Source organism: Melopsittacus undulatus, chromosome 8 (genome assembly GCF_012275295.1).
Source record: "Melopsittacus undulatus isolate bMelUnd1 chromosome 8, bMelUnd1.mat.Z, whole genome shotgun sequence".
NCBI lineage: Eukaryota > Metazoa > Chordata > Aves > Psittaciformes > Psittaculidae > Melopsittacus > Melopsittacus undulatus.
The window spans coordinates 33,668,528-33,690,510 of NC_047534.1; the positions used below are offsets into that span (position 1 = coordinate 33,668,528).

The following is a 21,983-nucleotide window of genomic DNA, read 5'->3' on the forward strand; positions in this document are numbered from 1 at the left end:
AACCTCATCCTCCTAGCTCATGCCTTTTCAGCATTAGCTTTTTTGTTTTGCTAACCTTATCCACCTTTTCAACCTCCTTTCTGGCTCTGACAGTTTCCTAAAGCAACCAGCTGTAACTCCTACGTTGCTGTCAGGATATTCAAGCCACATGAATCTCAGGATTTCAGTTTCTTTCCATCATCTACTAGTTCTGCATCATGCTGTGTGATGCTTTCCTAAGTATCTAGCTTCCAGGGCCATCTAGTGCCAGTCTCCCTGCTCACTTCAGCTTTCACTACATGAACCTTACAGTCCCAATCTATTCCTCTTACTCTTCTTTTAGTTTTGACTCTTACTAGAATATTGAGGACAAACATATTTTCTCCTCCCTATTGCCTGGTCCCAGAAGAAAAGAACTACACTCAATTTTACCTCAGCAAGCTTCTGAAATTTTTTCAAAGCTACATCTAGATATAAATCACACAGATGCAAACACAGACAGTGAATCAAACCTTAACCAATAGCAAGCCCCTGCTACAAACCACTGGGCCATTTAAAGGCTATCAGATAAGAAATGGACACAAATTGTAATGAAACAACTGACCACAAGTTCCACAGCAGGCAGCTGCGAGCTGCTATGGCGATGATAGATCTCAGCCACACAGGAAGGACTGGACAAGAAAATCAGTGCAGGCAGATGAGAGCTGCCCAAATGGCTTAATACTGAATGCTCCATAGTGTCTGTCAAGTAAAGAGAGAAAGAACATACAGATCAAAGAAAGCAAAAGAAAACACCCCACTAAACGAATGAGAACAAACTATTTTCAATATTAATGTTAAATTAACAGATTTGGTTCTGGTGATGTTTAAAATACCTGCTTTACAGGCAATGGACCTTACTACAGCTGGTGACAAGTCCCTTGTTAAAATATATAATAGAATCATAAAATGGTTAGGGTTGGAAAGGACCTTACAATCATCTAGTTTCAACCTTAAAGTTTGGATTCATGTTTCTGAGAATAAAGTAGCTTTGAACAAAGTGTTTATTCTCTCTCTTCATTTTACTGCAAGTGAAAAAAAAAAAAGGCAACTTATCTATACAGAAAATATTTTGTAAGGTTTTGTTTTTTTATTCCAGATGTAGTACCATACAGTAACACATTACTTACTGTACAAGTAGTAGCATAAAATTACTATGGTCTTCCCAAAAGGATTACACCAAGACTTCCTCTTATAAAAAAAATTAGGTTTATGTACATAAAGATGCATACGTATATAGACCAACACATATAAACACAGGTATATTTAAGTGTATTACACACACACAGAACCTAAATTTTACGTTATTACTCTCATTATAGAGAAAAATTGAGTGCTCCAAGTTCAGCTAAATTTACAGGACGTTCACTATCAAAAGGCCAAGGTTTTAGCATCATGCACCATTAAGATCTGAATGCACATATACATGAACTATATTACAAATACCCTTAATTCTGACATAGGAAGATCCCCCTCTGCCTTTTCAGTTAGAAGCCATTTAATTACTGACAATACACTGTAGACTGGAATTGCTCAAACAGAAAAATATGTTGGACTTTTTGAAAAAACCCAAAACAAACCACCCCCCCACCCCCCAAAAGAAAGCAAAACAAAAAAAAACCCAAGCCACACAAAAAAAAAACCACCAAAACCCCCCAACTTTACATCTATCAAAAAAGATTGTGGGGAATAGAGACCAAAGCAGTGAAATGAACCAAGCATGCAAACAAATCTGAAAACCAGGATACGCTTCTGTCACTGATAGGTTCGTATTGTTAGGGAACTAAAACAGGTTTTCAGGAAAACACACGAAAATACTTACTACCTTTAAAGAGTAAGCTTTAAAGAAATACTATAGCTGTGCACTCCAATTTAGTGTACAGCATTTTTAGATTTGCATTAAGGAAGATCATCAGACTTTGTCAACTAGAACTGGTCTATTGTGGTGAGAGGAGTGAAGAGTTTAGAAAATCTAAGCCTGATTCTCCCCAACAAAGCTAAATGTTCAAGCTCAAATAAAGAGAACACCCCCTCCAGGGACCTAAAAAGTCTCCTTTAGGAAAAGACACTGTATAATCCTATATGTTAATGTCAGCCAAAACATTCTGTTGGATACAGACCACATAAACAGCAAAAACCTCAGACAGCCTGGAACGATGCCTACCCCCTGACACATATACTCCACCTGGAAAAGATGACTGAGAACAGAAAGACACAAAAAGTATGAGACAACACAACAAACCCTCCCCACCTCCATGTCCACCTTTTATACCTTTGCTCAGTTTCTGCAGACTGCAGTTATGTTGCTCAGCTCCCCCAGGCCTGTGTTGCTCATGGATCCCCCTCATACACATACACTATCCAGTAAGTATTTACCAGGCCAGTGCCTCAGAACTCAACTGCCAAAACAAAAATTTAACTCACAGGTATTTCTCCAAGACCTGAAACCAGAGCATGTGAATTTCAATCTTCCCTCAAGTTTCTGCTGTTACTGTAGACCACACAGACCTTGCTACTGAACAGAATCTCATAGATGTCCTCTAGGAGCATTCAAACATTGATCTCCAAATTAGAGGATGACTTAGAATCTGAAACACCGCACAAGATCCAGCAGAGATGAACCGCACATCCCAGCTTTCTAAAAAAACAAGTGTCCCCTGGCAGCCTTTAAAAACAAATGTCAACCTTAGCCATTTGTACAGATGTGAAGATGAAATTACTTCCACAAACTCATGAACAAAACACACAATCACCAAAAGAAAACATCTTCAAGTAAATACACGGGATCATTAGCAAACACATGAGCAAGGGGAGGGGATTAGTATTTTTGATTCAAACCTGATCTGAAATACCAAATTTGGATCTAAAAAATAAACTATAGCTAGAAGTTGGTGAATGTCTTTTTCTACTTTTCATTTAAGGCTATTACATATTGTGTACTAAAAGTCACATCACCAAAAAGCTATATAAGTGGTAGAACAGAGAATGAAATATAAGTACAGAATTGCCAGAACAGAAGCCTCCTCTGTTAACTGCTATACAATTAGTGAACTGACTTATCTTTTTATACATCCACAACAGCAACAAAACAAACTTAGAATTTTGTTATTTTCTTCTTCAGTAAAGATTTCATCCATTTTGTTCACTTAACCTTGTGACCTCAGCAGAATACAACTGTAATGCACAGTCTGTTTTAAGTTGCATTTGAAACCTCTAAGTCTACAGCTGCCAACAGTATCTGGCTACTGGCTTTACCTATCCTGCTCTCATGACTTAAGAGCTCCTAGAACAAAGTGTTTGTTTATTCCTAACACAATTTGTAATGTACTGGAGGCAATTTGCACATGACCTTCAATATAAGGTCGTTACTTTAGGCATCTGCTCTCTCACATAGCCACCACTTGGCAATTTTCAAGCAGTAGACACATCTGTTGGGGTGTTTTAACAACACCAGCATTTTTGTGAAGCTGGGAAGCAGGTGGCAATGACACAACCAGTTGTTAATACATAGCAAGCTGCTGTCAGCATTTGCTCCTTAGTTTTTAACCCTACCATTGCTGAGTGCTCAGCTACAGTAATAGACACAATGCAAGCTGATCCTGCTTGTTATGTAGGATATATTCAAAGCTTTGAGCAAGTATGTGAAAAGGTAAGGTGAAATTTGAAAAGGAAGAATTATATTCCAGAACTACTAGTTACTACTAAATGAAGCTAAATAACTAGTTAAAAACTAAAACCTGTCAAAACCAACCTGGCTTCATCTTGTAATTAATGAAAGACTTGCTGAATTCTGACAGTTTTAAGGGTTTAACTGTATCTGTCAATCTACTCAAGACATGAACAGACCAGAGTTTCAATTACAGGTAACAAACTTTAAGAAAATGGGTAAGAATGAGCAAGAAATACAGTGAAGTAATAGGATCGGTAATTTCATGCTCAGCTTCAAGTTTAAATCTGCACTGCTAATACAAATCTTACTTTCTCTACCCTATCCCAAATGTATACATACAAGAGTTCATGTAGTTGCTTGATAAACCCGTCAGAGGAACTGATCCAAGTGTAAGTTAACCCTTTTTGGGTGGAGTGAGTAGAGCTTCATCTTTAACTACATCAGTTCCCTGACCTGGTATACCATAGCAGCTAACAAAAACCTCTACCAGCACAAGGAAATGGGTGGTGTGGAAAACTGAATGAATTGCTGGGTTATGCTAGCTTTGGCTGTAAGTGAAATCACTTCTAAAGCTATGAATAAACATAGAAAATACTGTATCAGGAGATTATGAATTTGCAGCTCATTTCCTATGCCACAGTAACCAAACATGCTTTGACTATGCATGCACATATACATGTAAGTTAACACATTATAACTTATCACAGGGTAAACTTTTCTATAAGGCAAAGCATGGAAATTACAATTACTGTAGAAGAGGAAGAGCTGTTGTGCTCTAGATCTACCTTGCAACTTACTTCATGCTATCTTGCTCATATAGCCTTGGCCCTAGGAAAGATAATAAAAGTTTCAAGGTGAAAAAGCTTCTCTTTCTGATACAGTAAGTATTCACTCATTTTTTCATTCTGAAACTACTATTGCTTTTTAAAGTGTTTTCATACACTGCCAGAATATAAACTGGATATTATGATCACTGTATTACACCAACTCCCTTTTAAGTATTCCTTAAAAATATGAATCACTCAGATATTAATTTCTCAAATTCATATCCAGCTTTTTTTTATTAAAGTACTTACATTTTATTCCAAGACAACACTTAATGTTACAGCCCCCTCTACTGGAAGTATTTAGTAGCTATTGTTACACAAAAGTCTGGAAGATTATTCTCTTAAAAGAAATGTGTAGATATTTAAAAACAAACTAAAAAGCCTACAACATGGCTTTGATTCATTCATATCTAGTCTGCCATTTGTAGTTAAATAAGCATTTTTCACCAAAGACTAAGAGCTGTAATATCAAGTAAAACCACAGACACCTTTAGTCCTTTGTTGTCAAGAAAATCTAGGCTAAATGTAGTTTAGACATTATTTCATATGCTGTGTCAACAACCTTACTGACTGAGTTAATGCAAAAGGATCTTTAACTGAAACCCAAAAACCCCCAGCAACTTGTATTAAGTGACATGAAAGAATCACATTTTAGAATGTCTATTCAAGAATTAGAGCTACACAAAAAAACACTGATGGGTGGCCAACCTGCATAATTTTTCATGCTCCATGGTCCAAAATGCCACCTCTCCACAATATGAGGTGCTTATGTAAGGCTGCAAGCAATTAATTCAACTTCCCAAGATCCACAGACAAGGATTTGTAACTATCATTTTGAAGAAGTGAATGAAGTTCACAGTTTTGTCTCAAAAATACATTTTTCATATGCACTTTTCTTTGTACCTCCAGTTTTAAAATACCTGTATTTGCCTTTTGGGTTTCTTTTTCTCCAACTAGTTCTAAAACAAGCAATACCCATGTCATCTGTAACAAAGCCTCAAGTGTAGAAAAATCTGGTTCTCAGCAACATTTCTGTTTTCCTTACTAATTCATTAATAAAAGACTAATTTCATCCCTTCCCCTCTTCTTTTACTGTTCTCCTTTAAGAATGGGGACAGTGGTAGTACCATGCCTGCTTTAACTACCTTTGTTTGATACTCACAGGCGCAGGCATGGCTATGGCATTCTGAGCAACAGGCTGCTGATGTGGTGCTTGAACTCCATGATCAGAATACACCTGGTATTACAGAAAACAAACAAGCAAATAAATAAAAAAGCAGAAAAACTTGTTTCACAATTGTATGTTTTTTTACAAACTTTTCACATGAATTTAGATTGTTAGAACTTCAAGCAACATTTAAAGTACTGACTTCCTAAAAAAAAACCAAAATTTCAGTATTTAAAAAACTGTATTTTCCCCACTGTACTAAAGTTTGGTAAAATCAGCTTATTTAGAGCAGTGTCAAAAATCACTGTCTTTGACAGTTGTATCACACTAGTATAAATCCATTTCACTCAGCTCTGATTGGAGCAGTGTTTAAATGTGTAGATTAGCAGATTGAAATACAGTTCCCAGCATTATCACATTTACAAGACATTTACATACAATACACAGGCTTTTCTTTGAATTTTATACCAGCTTCTTAATTTCCACATACTGCTTCCTTTAACATAAAAAAAATGTGTACCTGTGAACTGAGGGCATGTTACATCCAAATATTCCTTAACCTATCTGATGTATTGCTCACAGGCTGCAAAATTTCTCTAAGTTGATATCCAATTTATGAAATACAAAAAGTAAAATAATAGCATTGGTAATATTTATGATTTTATAAACACCAAATTACATGCACTTAAACAAAAATAAGAAAAACAACAACCAAAGTCTTGTATTATTCAATACCTTTATAGGGAAATTAAATTAAAAAATGTCAGGATTTGCCACTTAAGATGTTTGAAATACCAGTTTTGGAAATTCTCTTGTAGCAATAAAATACTCTTCAACTTTTGTAACAATACTTGATTACTGTCCTAATTTATCATTTATTTTGACATCCCTGTTAATGAGAAATGAATTATCAAAGAGGAAAAGTAACAATCATAATACACTTAAAATTTTATATTAAGTTTATCTGTAGCATATTATTTACTTTCATTTGTAATATCCAATTAGAAAGAAACGGCCTTACTGTACATTAAATATCTCTTAAGAAAGATCAGAAATGCTACTGATATAGAAGCAAAAAAAAAAAATAAAAGGAAGAAAAGAAAAATATTTAGCCATTCAACTACTTCATTTATTCTGATCTTCAGAGTATTTAAAACTGAGCTTCTGCTCACAGAGAAAACTTCAGGAAACTGTCATGGCTTGGGTATACTAATCCAGCTTTCTGAAGAGTTTGACTCCCATTTTACTTGTTATTTTCAAACGGAACAAAACAACCTGACCAGTTTTTATACTGCTGTCTATCATACAATTGTGACCCCTCTATAATATTTCAAATCGAAGCATCCTCCTAGAAAACTGGAAGAGATATTCTTGAGGACAACTGAAATGATTTAACAGCAGCAGCATTAACTGTGGGGTAAGTACAAGGAACAGTTGATGTTAAGTGCTCTGAACTACCTGTGCTTCAAACAAAAGAACGTTTTACAATTGCAGATAAAAGCTTGAACTGTAAGTAAAGTGTTTATGAAAATACCTCTGGAGCTGCAGCTTCTACAAGGAGAGGTGGAGGTACACATCCACTTTCCTGGGTAATCCCTATTGGCTGATAAATGACTTCAGATGGTTGCACATACAAAAATGAAGGTGAAGAGACAGAAGACTGAAATAAACCACATTACTTTCATAAATAATATGATTTATGCACTATGCACACCAAAGATTCTCCTAAAGTTTTATCTTCATTTAGATTTAGCAAAAAGAACAGTAAAATAAAGTGTCAAATTAACCTTTGATAACCTAAAGAGATCAAATGAGGGGGAAGTTGGTAGGATAAAACAAAAATGTCCTGTAACTTTTATACATTTTTCAGAATTTATTTGTATTTTAGAGAGCATGGTTAGAGAAATCCTAAAATATATAAAATTGATACTCTCAAGATCACAGAAACATAACAAGTATAACTTTGTAAAAATGCTACATTAAAAGAGTAAGTATTTTATTTTAAAATCAACCCCACAGTATTTCTGTAATTCAGTACCCAGATTTCAAAGCAGCAGATGACATCTATAAATAGAGATGACCTGGCCATAACTGGACAAGTCTGCCTGCTAAGTAATGAAGATGCTTTGTAACAGTTCAGTCTTAAGCGACTTAGTCCTCCTTTCAGCTTCAACCTCTCGAAGTTCTTTGAGTGTCAAGATTTCCACATTAAGCTCCTCTGCTACAGAGATCACAAAACCAACAGTCTCCCCCCAGAATTACCAGGTTAGCAATTTCAAGTTCTTCCTCCTATTTCAAGGGTCTGGGTCTAGTTTCACCCTACTTGTACGTCTACATGCTTCTGCTAGCAATACTCCAATCAAATGTCACAGTTAGTTATTAAGCTAGCTGATACTCATTTCTCCTACCAGGCAAAATATGGCAGTTTTTACTTTCTTCTAAGAACTTATTACATAATTTCATATAAGACTTTTTGCCAGAGGGAGAAAGGAGGGGAAAATGCTTCCTTTACATCAGATTTGTATCTGATGTTTCAATAATTGCTATATTAATAAAATGTTATTTCAGGTTTTGGTAACATTTAAGTGTTGTGAATAGTGGTAAAGTTCACTGTAAGGGCACCAGACTTCTAAACTAGATGCAAACTAATGCTAAAATACTGCAACTGTATTTACCTGTGGAACAGACCATTGCCATTGACTTGGAACACAGGTGGCTGGTGCCTAAACTCAAACAAAACCAGTATTACTTATGTGACTGAAAACATATGCATACACCTACTGTAATTCCCAACATACTAGAGTCAAAACCATCTTTAACCTATAATCAATACTTAAACAAAATATGACTTTCATTAAGCCCCCAAGTAGTTCAAGAACTCGGTTTCACTGACATCCCCATAGCTTCTGACTCTAGCATTTCATTAACTCTAAAATACTGACGCATCTTAAGAAGCATGGCTAATTAGAAAAACAAGATACAGAATGCACTTAACTTGCCAACACACTAAAAATACAAACAGTGCATAAATCCAGTAGTGGGCCACCAAGATGATTGAGGAACTAGAGAACAGGTGTATCTGGATGGATGCTGAGAGGACTGGGTTTGTTCAGCCTTGAGAAGGATAAAGGTGGGAGGGTTGCTGCTAAGGGATGACAGCATAAATATGACTGAGCCAGATTCTCAGCAGTGGTGCTCAGAGCATAAGTCGACAGACGCAAGTTGGAACACTGAATATTTTAACTAGTTAAAAGAAAATACTTTTACTGTGGGAAGTATCAAGTATCAGAAGATGCTGTTCAGAAAGTTGTGCAAACTCCATCACTGCAAATATTTAAAATTCAATTGGACAAGTTTCCAAGAAATTTGATCTAACAAGCCCTACTTTGAGATTATAAAAATTAAGGATGGTACTAACCCAGCTGTCTAGCAACACCAAGCAAAATTTTAATTATTACATTTCCTCACAGTTACATAGGCAGAATAAATTATATTATAGTTAAAAGATCTTAAATGAAATTAAAATCTCTTTTATATGACTATTTTGAACAATCTTTTTATTTCCTAAGAATTAACAGAGCCGAGACAGTGCTGCAAATAGAACTGTATGACTGGAAGGAATACTGATGGTTAGAAAACAATGTTCATATAGGTACCTGATACTGGTATGTAGGAGACTGATAAACTGGTTGAGCCACCATCACAGGTGAACTGGAAACAGAGCGCGACTTGAAAAGAAAGATGTTAAAGACTTAATGAAGCAATTTAATGAATCACCACTCCTACTAAGAACAGTTCTGGAGTACTGTAATGCTGAGCCATCTCCCCTTTTGAAAACAGATTTAACTTACACTTAGATTCTTTAAAACCACTGTTTCTAAGGGACTACATTAGAGATGAAACAACAATCTTTGGTGTGTTTACTTAGTTCTTTCCAGAAAACATTAGGCCATCATCATCTAGAAATGCTGAGGCCACCCACTACTCTGACTATAGATACACTTTTTGTAAATACTTCAAGCAATCTAAGCTGTCAATGATGTTTTCCTACCCTCTCGACAGTCCCTTTTCCATTCCCTACCGCGCACCAGGCTCAGCATACATCTGATTTGACAGTCAGCCAGTTTAAGGAGCTAGAAACCTGCCTGGGTTTTGTGTGGGCCTAGTTTAGGTTCAAAAAGAAGTCAGTGCAAGAAAGAGGGGGCAGAAACATACAGCCATGATAAAGGACAACACAGCCCTGTGAACCTGTAGTTCTGACTAGTAAAGCCTAGTGTGTGCAATTTGTAGTTGTAAAGATTCAGTGCTATTTCTTTGAAAGATGGTGGATATAAGCCAGAAATTTTGGAAAAACTGTTTTTATTTATTACTAATTCTTCCGTTGAGTTTTTCCCTGAAATGAAGGGATTTTCCACTCATATGTCTGTGAATGCTATCTAAGGTCCCCAAGGCTACTAAAGGCAAATAATCTATCAAATTATCTTCCTTCTAAACAAAGTATTATTCTTGAAAAAGACTATGTGAATGACTATAAAATAACCCAATTTCATTTTTGCTTTCTTGATCTAGTATTACTTTCTCTTTTCATCCTCAATGTAAGAATTTGCACCCAAGAACACCTCATTCATGGAGGAACAAATGGAGCCAATCAGAGGTCAAAAGTATCAGAAACTCCTTAGTAAAACAAAACTTCTGCAGCAGGGCCCACACTGATTCTGAACTACCCTGTTCTATAGGTCATATCAAAGCAAAAGTCCCCTGCAGAAGACCAATAAACTTAAGTAATACTTAAAAACATGACACAAACAGGCTAATACAAGGAAGCCATTTAAACATCAAACATGAGCATAGCCTAAAAAACTGGAAGTAGGATGGACCTGAAAACACTGCACTTATCCTGGTCCACAGAAAAGCATACATGCAAAAAATAACTGACTTACTGGCCACAGTTGTTGAACAGAAGCAATTTCAGATGTATGAAAATAAGCCACTCCATTATGGTATATGTAGGGATATCCACTTGATGTAGTTAAGTACATTGTAGCAACTTCCGGTATTACAGTAGAACCTGAAATTAGTATTTTACAAGTTTACTTACTGGGAAAGTTTATTTTTTTAGATTTGTAGGCCATAAGAAAGAAGAAAAGGTCACATTTTATCTCTAGAGGAACAAAGCACTCAAATGAAAGAACATGGAGCAGTGTGCCTAGTGCCATCTCAATTCTTTCTCAAACACAAAATCATCAAAGCAGATGGTCACAGGACATCTCCAGAGGTAGATGGGAAAGGGGTACAAAAGATAACATGCATATAAATTACTAACCAAAGATACATGCATTTTTTTTTAACCTTCAAATGTCCAAAGGTAACTTCACATTGTAGCAGATTTTAACTGGTAACCTCCACATACTCATATTTAGCTGATACAGGATCCAAGCACTAAATATAACTGAATTATTTCACTACAAGGTACTGCCTCCTCTGTCAGCACACAGACTGTGTGGCTTTGTCTGTTTCTGTGACAGCACATGGCCTGGCAAAAGTAAAAACTGGTAACTAGATGTCAGCAACAGGGATACTTCTCAGCAATGCTGCCATTATGGTGGAGCTGTAAGCCAGCATGGGCTTATCGCAATGCAGAGTTTCATCTACACAGCCTTCTAATAGGTACTGACAGCCATCCTTATTCAAATAAAGGGAAAGACCCCCATGCAGATGAGCAGAAGTGTGGGGTGAGGTTTTTTTACCACAGCAAAGTTACAAAAGTACATCTCGTTCCCTGCTGCACGTATAAAAGGAATGTATTTTACAGCTCTGACACACAGCCTTTAGTGTGGAGTAACAGAACAACATGCCCTAGTATGCCAAAAACCCAATGGAGCTTCCTTTAAAAGTTGGTGATTCATATCCTAATTTTTCAGTTGTTTATTACAGAAATAAAACTGCTTCTGGCAGGAGAGGACATCTTCTCTGGAATAAAACCTCCTTCTGTCTCCCCAAAAGGAACATCTTAACAGCTTATTTGATCAAGATAAAGAAGTAATCTGACAAAGAAAACTTATCAGTACCCCTCATAACTTTTCAGTCTGAAATGCAAGTAAAAAATACATACGAGGATTCCGTATTTGTTTTCTGATTGCTGGACCAATATTCAATTTCTTATCCCTATAATAAAGTTTTTTAGCCTAGAATTAAAGAAAGAAGACATTGTTTTCTACACATATCTAGACATGCAAGAAACAAAATCAGTACACAAGTCACTCATTAGGTTTCATCCTCCCCTGCTTTTTATTTAGAGCACATCTCAAAAACCCCCAAAGCTATACTAATTCCTTTTCTATCCTAACCTAAAGAGTTCACATACACAAAATTAATTATTAGTAATTTCAAGTAATACTTACTCCTCATGAAGCCTCCTGACTAACAACTGGTACCTATGATTCTCAGCAGCATCTTTTCATTTTACCACTAGAGTTACATCAGCTCTATCAAAAATGTCTGTATAAAAGCAGTTACCTTCCCAACAAAGCTTTGACAGCAACTGATTTTCTAGTAAAGCAAATTAAAGCTATTGTGAAGGATGGAGTCTTTATGGCTCTATAGGTACAACGGACCACATACAGAGTAGGGAAGTAAAGACTGTATGTCAAAGTCAAGAGCTGTACTATGAACTGGCAACTCTCTTCCCTAGTTCCAGAAGACCTCAGTTGAAATCTTGTATTAGGTCTCTCTAAGCCATTTTCTTCACTACACAGACCAGACTGAAGAGACCTTCAAATACAAGCTGGCAAACAAAAGACAGCCAGACAGTAAGAGCTACTTAGTGTCCAATATTAAATTAAGTATTGAAGAGATAAACATAATGGGGACTATCACTTACCTCTTGTAAGATCTTTTGTGCATCTTCTTGAGTTTCAAAAGTAATGAAGCCATACCTAAATAAGAATTATAAAAGATAACTCTCTGAAGTTAATTTTTTTGTACATACACTGCACAGCATTACTTGGTATCTAGTGCAAATGAATGAGCAGCCCCTGTGGAAAGCTACACATACCTCTCTCTGCACTGCTCTTGTTACTCAGTGTGTATCTTTAGTTCCTTTGTTTCTACTAAACAAAGACTTTGATCTGAAGCTCTCACTCACTCTGGATGCTCAAGATGAGACATTTGGGATGTTATTTTTTTCTATATTGTACTTCACAGCAAAGCTCCCACCTACCTCAATGATAACAGTGAATGCTTTATACTTGCACAAGCACTACCCACTATACTGAGTTCTCAGAACAAGCAGCAATGCAGAGACAGTGTTTATCTATGATTTATTCTTGTCACTCTTGACATGACTAGCATTAAGCAAGAGTTCTGTGGTATTCTCATACTTTGTAACTACTACAACAAATCAAAAAGACTTTCTACACAAACTCCTGCTGTATCAAACCCCTCAATTCATTCCCACAAACCTATGCCATTGAACATACTTTGTGCAAAATATCTCATCTTACAATTCAGGTCTGTACCACAACACATACTTTCAAAAATGCTTATTTGAGTAGAGGGTCCAATAACACTTTGACCAACTCGACTTTTAAATCTGCGAGCTTTGCCTGCATCGCCTTCTCTAAACAGATTTGTAAACATTTCCAAGTTCAAAGAATACAGAGATGGTATTCCTAGCTTGGGACCTTATCTACACAGATTTCTCATTCTATGTGCTGTCTGGACAATAAACTAATAGACACAATCAGTCAAAAAATCCTTTAAATTTCTTAAATCACTAGTCACTGAGAAGCAATGGGTTGCTTGGATTTCAACAGAAATACCAACACTGTTGAAACCAATTATTTTCCAACATATTTTCTGTGAGACATATATTGGCAATCACAACTGCATAATAATTGGATATTCTTGGTTATTGTATTATATGGACACATTTAGTGCAAATCTCAGGTATCTCTTGGAATTTAGTAAAAGGGTAAGAGACTTGGTAATAGATTTGACAGCAGAACCAAGTCCAACATGCCATACAGGTATAGCACTCTATGCTAAGACCTGCAGCTCAGTGTGTAATTTGTCAGTGTATATTATGGCAGTACTAAGTGATGAGATTCAGACACAAAAGGCTTACTGCTCAGAAGAGAGCTACTGACCAAAGTGAACTGTTAGAGGTACAAATTCCCATGGACATTCCTTTCTGCTTCAGCCCTCTTTCCACCATTCTGTGCCAGTGCAGTTCCTCATCTTACTTCCTTGACCACTGCATTACTTGGGTTCTAGCAATAACCTTACTACACAGTCTTAGTCTTTCTCCACATCTGCTCTGATATCCCTTTTATTGTTGATTTCTAGTCTTAGTTCCCTTTTCTGCAATCACAATTCATTATCAATTTTCTCTCCTATGTTCTTGTTCCATAAATCTTCACACAAAAATCTCAGATTATAGCCATGCACTCCAGCATAATCTGATTTATCTCGCCTCATCCTCCATTTTTAGGCTCCTTTCCGCACTGGCTTTCAGTAGCAGAAATACGTATGTTTAATAACTACTATTATAGGGTTATCTATTTAAAATACTGTCCCCTGAAGGTATTACTGATTTTGTCCTAGTTGCACACACCTTCATCTTATAATAATTTAAGTATAGAGTTTTAGAGTTATGCAAACTACAAAGACATTTATATGTAGATGTTAAATAGCAAGAACACATTTTTGCATACATCGATTAATGGGGAATATCAATGACAAAACAAATAATATTCAGAGCAACGAAATTCATAATCAAATCTACTATAGTCAGTCAGCTTTCTGTTATATTTTCAATTCCCACAACATACTTATCCTACAATACCAACCCCTTTGATACTCCAGCTCTGTCATTTACTATCTTCACTTCTTTCACACTGCCATACTGAGCAAAAAACTTCCTCAGATCATTTTCATTAGTCTAGTACAGTAAAACAAGAAGGGGGGGGGGGGGGGAGAAGAAAAGTTGATTTGCATATTGTTTTATTCAATGAATACTTACTGTAAGACTTCTAATGGATATATTTTGGATAAGGTTTGCTACAAATTAATGATAACTCTGGATAGGAAAAAAAAAATTACCATGTATGAGCCTTCAGAGCTCCTATTTACTTACTGCATTTTTATATACACCAACAATGCTAGAAAGCCACTAAAATACTAGAACTTACCTTTTAGCGGATTCACCTAACAACTTTTACAGTTAAGACCAGAAGCAGGTTTACTAGATGTGAATTTTAGTTTCCATAAATTACATACTAGAGTGCTGTTTACAGTATGAAGCATTACTGTGATGTTTTCAAACTTCAGAGCAGCAGAGTATGCAGGTTTCCAGAAAGGATACACACAGGTCACATATGAAAAATATCCCCACTAAACAACAGCAACTTAATGGTCAAATTCAACTAATCTATAATCCCTCTTTCAAAAGTACACTTAATATAAGACTCCACAGATATGTACAGGCACACCACAGAAACTCACCATTATAAATTAAGAAAACAAAGGTCCTTTTAATGAAGAATGTTCTAAATCCATATGGAGGAAACTGTTCCTTTCTGAGTATGCATGAAGTAAGACAAGCTCGTAATGTAAAAGCTATGTGAACACTCACCTACCTTCTATGAATCAGTTTCCTTCTACTGTGTAAGCATATATCAAATAGAGTGTTCTAAACATTGTATTTCAGATGTTAAAAGTTTTGTTTTACATGGTCCCTAGTTAATACTAGACCTAATGCTGAATGCTACATGCATAGATGCCTCAACCCATTTCAGAATTGTATCAGAAGTACTACTCTACCTTTAAGTGAATGACTTTTATTAACTGTGTGTATACAATTTAATATATCCCCTCCTGCACATCAAAGGCTTAGCTGCCTCATCCAAGTTTAAGAAACAAGAGCTTAATAGAAACAAAACCTAATTTGAACAACTTTCATAACCGGAAAGAATATGAAGTTAATGCTCTTTTTGAAGAATTTTACCCTCCAGACACATTTTACAAAACCAGATAATGCAGCTTGCTTGCTACAACCCCCAGATCCAGCAGAGAGCAATGATGGTCTAACATCACTTTATCTCCCCAATTAATCCGAGTGCTCAGGTACTGAAACACTAGAAAATACCTAGTCACTCTGAAAGTGTGAAGAGAAACATCAGATAGAAGTGCACTGAGCAGGTGTGAAACAAAGATTTTATTAAGGCTCAGTAATTGTATCTTTTTGCATCTTCTCCTTGCAAACTGTTGTTTGAGAAACTATCCACCATGAACAGGTCAAAAGAATTCTGGAGTCCAGAACCATTCTCTTGAATAGATGATCACACTTTGCACCTAAATGGAAGCATGAAAGCTTGCATACACAGGAAAACAGGTTCAGGCAAACAATTGACAGTTTCTATAGACCGACCGTGCTGTAGTATTTTCACGGTAAAAAGTACAAAGCACATTGCAAAGTACGTACTATGTTCAAATGACTCATAGTGAAGATTTTCCTTTCCTTAAAATTTTCTCCTGTCCTGGGTTCAGCAGTAGCAGTCATTTTTCTCAGTCTTAATAGCTGGTGCAGTAGCTGGTGCAGCACTGATACAGCACTGCTACTGCTGAACCCAGGACATCTCCAAGGAACACCAAAACATTATCTGCTTAGAAATGAAAGGCCTGTAGATTAAAATTCTCATTTCTGGGAGACTGATTTTTTTAAGCTCCAGGTCACATGTAGCACAGCTGCTTCACAAGCTGAGCAAAAAAGCCTATGACAAAAGAGTTGAAGGCTAAAATAGGTCAAGAAACAACCAAAGAGCCTTTAAGACTGATCAGTGCTGAAAGTGTCATTCAACACCTCAAGGACATGAGGGATGGCTACATGTGACTGTAAACTTGGAAAGCCAAAGGTTTATCTGCAGAGCAGTGTATTAAATGGGAATAAGAAGGAAACACTGTTCTAAGATTCACAGTGAAAATCGGCAAGTATCTGGACAATCATGGTATCCAGAAGCTTAGAATCCAGAAGCTTTCTATTAAGATAGAAACACATTCAGGACTTCCCTTTTCCTGCTCAAGACAGGACAAAGGTACTTGCCAGATTCTTAAGAAAAGGAGGATATACACCACCGAAGAAAGAGTTCTTCAGGCCAAGATGAAAATGTACCCAACTGTAACCTGTCTTACTTATTTCTCTAAACATAAAAAGGCCAGATGTTTCCTCTTGGAAAGTACAATCACTGATAAGGTGACAGACCAACTGGTAAAACAATAAAAGAGCTTGATGGAAAACAAATAATCTTGTATTAAGTGCCTCCCTTTTTCACAAAAATAAATAAATGCCTTTTTACCACCCCTTCCCCCAGCTGACTTAAGACCTTTGGGGTAAAAATACCCCAAACCCCAACGCTTTTTGCCATAAGATTCCCACCAGAAAACAATCCAAGCATGACATATATTATCCTACAGTGTGAACAGAAATTTAAGACTCTACTTGACATTAAGTCACAGAAATTGGAAGAGTTGCTAAAATGTCAGTAGTGGTTTCATGCCTTCTGTTTCTTCTCCCAGTGAAATCCATCCTTATGTTTACAAACACACCTAATTCCTGTTGTTGCAATTAAGATTCATAATAAATTTTGATGTATAGCAAGTGAACTATGAAGTCAAGAGATGCTTCAAAATGAAGAATACGACAATTAACAAAAATACTGGCATATTATGCAGAATAAGTGTTTTAAGCTTTGAAACTGCCATCAAGAAAGTGAGACAAGTCATTTTACAGCTCTAGTAATTTGCTTACTATTAATGCAAGAAGCTACTGTGCCTCTTTGCCAAAGCCCAAATATACTGAAGACCTTGTACAATATTGCCTTAATTATGAACACCTCTAAATTATCTCAGCCAAGTCAGCCAGAAGAGCCTTGAATTTCTTGTGTTTATTATGCAAAACTGTCATTCTTCCTCCTCTTCATCTGAGTCACCGCTCAGAAGGTCCTCAGCCTAGAAGGATTAAGACAAAGAATATACTCTTGGTGGGAACAAAGAAACAGCTAAGCAGACCAAGGATGTTTTGCAAAAGTCAATGACAACTCCTAATCTGAAGTGGTAAGAAAGAAAAAAAGAGTAGCTGATATGAAGATCTTGTTACAGCCATTGAAAGCAACTGAACAACATCAGAGTGGTTCAATATTCACGGCTGTTTGAGGTTTTTAGGGCATATATGAAGGCATGAGCATTCGAAGAATCCAGATTATTACTGTAAATTGCCCAGAGAAGATTTAATATTCGTTTTAAAACAGACAACTCCTCTGAAGAAAATTACTATGGTAACTGAGGAATACATGCACTGTAGCTCCTTTTTTGTATGAACTGGAAGAAAAGTGCTAGAGGAACGGAAGCTACTGACATTTGTTCTGTTTGTAATATTTAACACTGTGGTCACAGTTTATTAAATTACATCAAGTGTTACACAATAAAAATGCTTTAACATACTTTTCTACCATAAACTCTGCTGATGACAAAAGCCATCTTCTTTGAAAAAGAGAAAATTCTGAAGAACCAGTAATGTCAAAAGCTTTAAGGTGTACAAATGGACAACTTGGTAGTACAGTTACAAAAATCAAGGCTTAATGTTTTATTCTCTACTGCCCATTTGAACATTGCAGTGAAGGGCACCTTACCACCTGAACAAACACACATGACTGTATCCCACATTTTTTTCCTGTTTTTATAAAGTTATAAATTATCATTTAGTAGAAAAATAGGAAGAAATACCTTAAAATCAATTCCTCCTACAAAGACGCGATTTGGAGTAACTGTTCCAAACCCTGGAGTACTGGTCAGACTATTTAATGGCACCGGAGATGCAGCGTTGGGACATGAATATAAAGATTCTGTTTGCATCTGATTTGGTGTCTGCTGATGGAAGGAAAATATTTTCAAATATTTTCAGTTATCTTACACATAAATTTATCAACAGAAAACACACAGATTTTTTTGGGGGAGGCACAGCAAATGCTGAATAACTGAACATGAACCACGTATTTTTATTCAGAATGCAAATCAGCAAGCACTTAAAGATAAATTTAGTTTTAAGCACTTCAATAACTTAGTGATACACTACTGTCTTCAGTTTGACTTTCATTTTAACACTTTTCTGAATGAGACTTTTATGGCCTAGGCTTCAGTCTTAGTTTTTATGCTTGCACAGCATCTTGCTGTATGAATTCCAAGTTATGAAGTCTATTTCAGAGATAAATTTATGTCTATTAGAAACCCCTTAGCTTAAGCCTATATAGAAAAGGCCTTTTCAACTCACACTCGCGAACGCACACACAGAGGCAATCTACAAAACTCTGATCCTCTGCAACTTGATTTTCCAAGTGCCAAGTACCCAAAATTCCACCATATAAAATCAACAACCTCATTACAACCGATGAGAACAGTTCTTCAAGACTAGTCTTTTAATTCAACACCCTCTTGGCCTACAAATACAGTACACAGTGATCCAAACAGAAATTCTCTCTGTGGAAGAACTACCAGGTTGCCCTTGCCCTAGTAAAGGAAAGGAACACAATACAGTGGGAACTTCATGGAAACCATTATTCAGTGAAGCCTGACTGATGTTTTAACTTCCACACATCAACCGGGGAAAAAAATACAGTCTCATTCCCTGGAAACCCTCTTCAAAACAACCTAATATTGCCTTGCACAGTCAATCCTAACAATAACTGTAAAGCAGCCATATAGTGCCCTCACTATCTTCTCCAGTAAGAATTGCAGTAGAGGCTTTAAGAACATTTTTGCCATAGTGTTTTTTTCTTTCTTTATCCCCAGCTAAACTAAACTAAAGTCTACTAAAACAAATCCTAGGCTATAGAGTCCTGACTACCACTAAGGAAGGAGACCAGAGTAAAAGGCAAGCAGATACTGCATTGCTGCTACTGGGAACACTACCATAACAGTAGTGCCTAACCTGAAAACACAAAACCAACCCAACCAAACCCATCACTTGCAGGCAAGGGATAATCATAATCACTAAAATCCCAAAAGCTTTAGGAAGAACATTTTCTGTAAAGAACAACTTTTAAAGGGTGATAAATCAAGTTACTTTCTTCATCCCTCACACCAAATACAATATTCTACTTGTATGATCACCTAGCAACTGTGTACAGCACTAAAATTTAACTATAAAGTAACAACAGCTGATACCACAGCCAAAAGACATTCTTTTACCTCAAGGATCTCAAATTTAATTTTCTCTATACAAGCCAAGAGTTTTACGTCTCATTAAAAAAAGGCAGGCAAACAAACCCAAACCCCAAATGGAAGAAATGAGGAATGAAACACAACACTTCTGAACTCCTAATACAGTAAAACCCAATTTAAAATGTTAAAAACTGTATTCCGATAGCTGCCTCAAAAATAATTTCCTCGTTAAATGCCAATGTAGAAGTAAAAACCCAATATTAAAAGATCTGCATGCACATCACCAAATAATTTGAGTTTTTACACGTTTTTAAACTCAGTTTTTAGATTTTTTTTCCCCTTAAACAGTATGGATATGTATATACATCTGTGTTTTTCACAGAAGCACAGAATGGTTTGTGTTGGAAGGGACTTTAAAGCTCATCCTGTTCCAGACCCTTGCCATGGCCAGGGACATCTTCCACTAGACAGCCTGCTCCAAGCCCCGTCCAGCCTGGCCTTGAGCACTGCCAGGGATGGGTCAGCCATTTTTCTGAATTTTAACCGAATTGATAAATTTTCATTTTTATGATGAGCACATCCACAATCAGGCAATCAAGCCCAACAAATACCTGAAGATCAATCCCACCTTACTCCCTAAACGGCCCCTTTTTTCACAGTCCATATCCCGTAACGTCATGAACCAGACACCCATCTTCCCCAGGTACCCGGTACCGCTGCGCACTCGAGGCGAGCCGTTTACCCAAGCTGGGGCTGCCCCCAGTCCTCCGCACCACAAAGCAAATGGCGGACTCGCGCGGCGCTGGGGCCAAGCCCGCAACGGCCGCCGCCTTCAGCAAGGGGCGCATTAGCGGGACAGCCGCGCTCCCACCCGCCGCCCCGCTCTGCCTTCTCGTCGGAAAGCCACCCCAGGCCCCCGGGAACCGGCCTTGCCACCGCTCCCGGCTCCTCACCGCGCTGTCGGGCTCCATCTCCCCGTCGCCGCCTCAAGCCCCGGCACGTTGCCGGCACGCGCCAACTCTCCTCAGCTCCGCCTCGCGCCCAGCCGACGAGCACCGGCGGAGAGGGGCCTGCAACGGACGTGGGAACACAGAGCGGGTGGGGGGATGAGGCTGGAGCAGGGGCCGGTGACGGGAAGGAGGCCGAGGGGGAGCAGAGCAGCCCTGCCTCAGCCCAGCGGTCCCGCTCTCTCAGCTGGCCCCGTGCTCCCCAGCCCCCCTACTGCCGGGGAACTCGCTCCCTTTGCAAGTTCGCGCTACTCAGCACGAGGGGGACCTCACCCGGCTTTCCCTTACGGATCCCGACGGCTCCTCACCACACCTTCACCCGCCCCTTCCCCGGGGCGGGTCACTCACCGCCAGCCCCGCCTCAGGACGGTGGGCAGGGAGAAAGGAGCTGCCCCCCGGTCGCTGGCCTCGGAGTCGGTACAGTGCTCGCGAGCCACGGTCGCTTCCCGACGGCCTACCGAGCTGCTTGTGGCCGTGGGTCACAGGCGGCCAGTGTCCTCTTCCCTCCCCTTCTTGTGGGTATCGTGTCACCGGCGAACCCCCGCGCAGGAATAGCACCCGGGATGGACGCCCCGGCAAGGAGGTTGCCGGGACTGCTCCTCGGACCTGCGCTATGTAGCTTCGAGGCAGCACGGGAACCTCCCTCCAGGTCTGTCCCCACCCCCTGGGGAGGCAGGTAGCAAACCCCTCCACCGGCGAGTGAGACGGGGAGGTGGTAAGAAGGCCATGCGTTTTACCTAGCCTCTGGTCTCGGCCAGTGAGGCCCTTCCTGGGTCTGCCTCACCAGGCCGTATCTGATGGAGGCAAAAACATAGCCTAGACTTTACAGTTACCAACATGAAGAAGTAAGAGTCCTTTCTGTAACTCAAGAAGGCTTCCTAAGGTTCACAGAGGCTCTAAGTAGAATGGCTGCCCTGAAAATGGCTGTGCAAGAGCAGGCCTGGGATGGCCTTAGGGCTGTAATTTGAGGTCAGCTAGCAGAGAGGACTAGAAAACACCTTCATGACCACTCAGAATATTCTGACTTTTTTCAGCACTGACCAGACTGGAGGAGAAGCACCAACAGTAACACCCGTGTC

At 38.3% G+C, this 21,983-nt stretch overlaps 1 protein-coding gene across 1 annotated transcript; it reads right to left on the reverse strand.

Annotated features, from left to right (window-relative positions):
* Positions 1-632: 632 nt before the first annotated feature.
* BOLL (boule homolog, RNA binding protein) lies at positions 633-20,868 on the reverse strand. The gene is given in 12 exon segments (XM_034065759.1): positions 633-720; positions 2,183-2,203; positions 5,643-5,752; positions 7,218-7,343; positions 8,359-8,406; positions 9,340-9,411; positions 10,624-10,751; positions 11,796-11,868; positions 12,564-12,618; positions 14,533-14,624; positions 18,464-18,604; positions 20,851-20,868. Coding segments are annotated over 12 exon segments (972 nt in total).
* Positions 20,869-21,983: the final 1,115 nt, after the last annotated feature.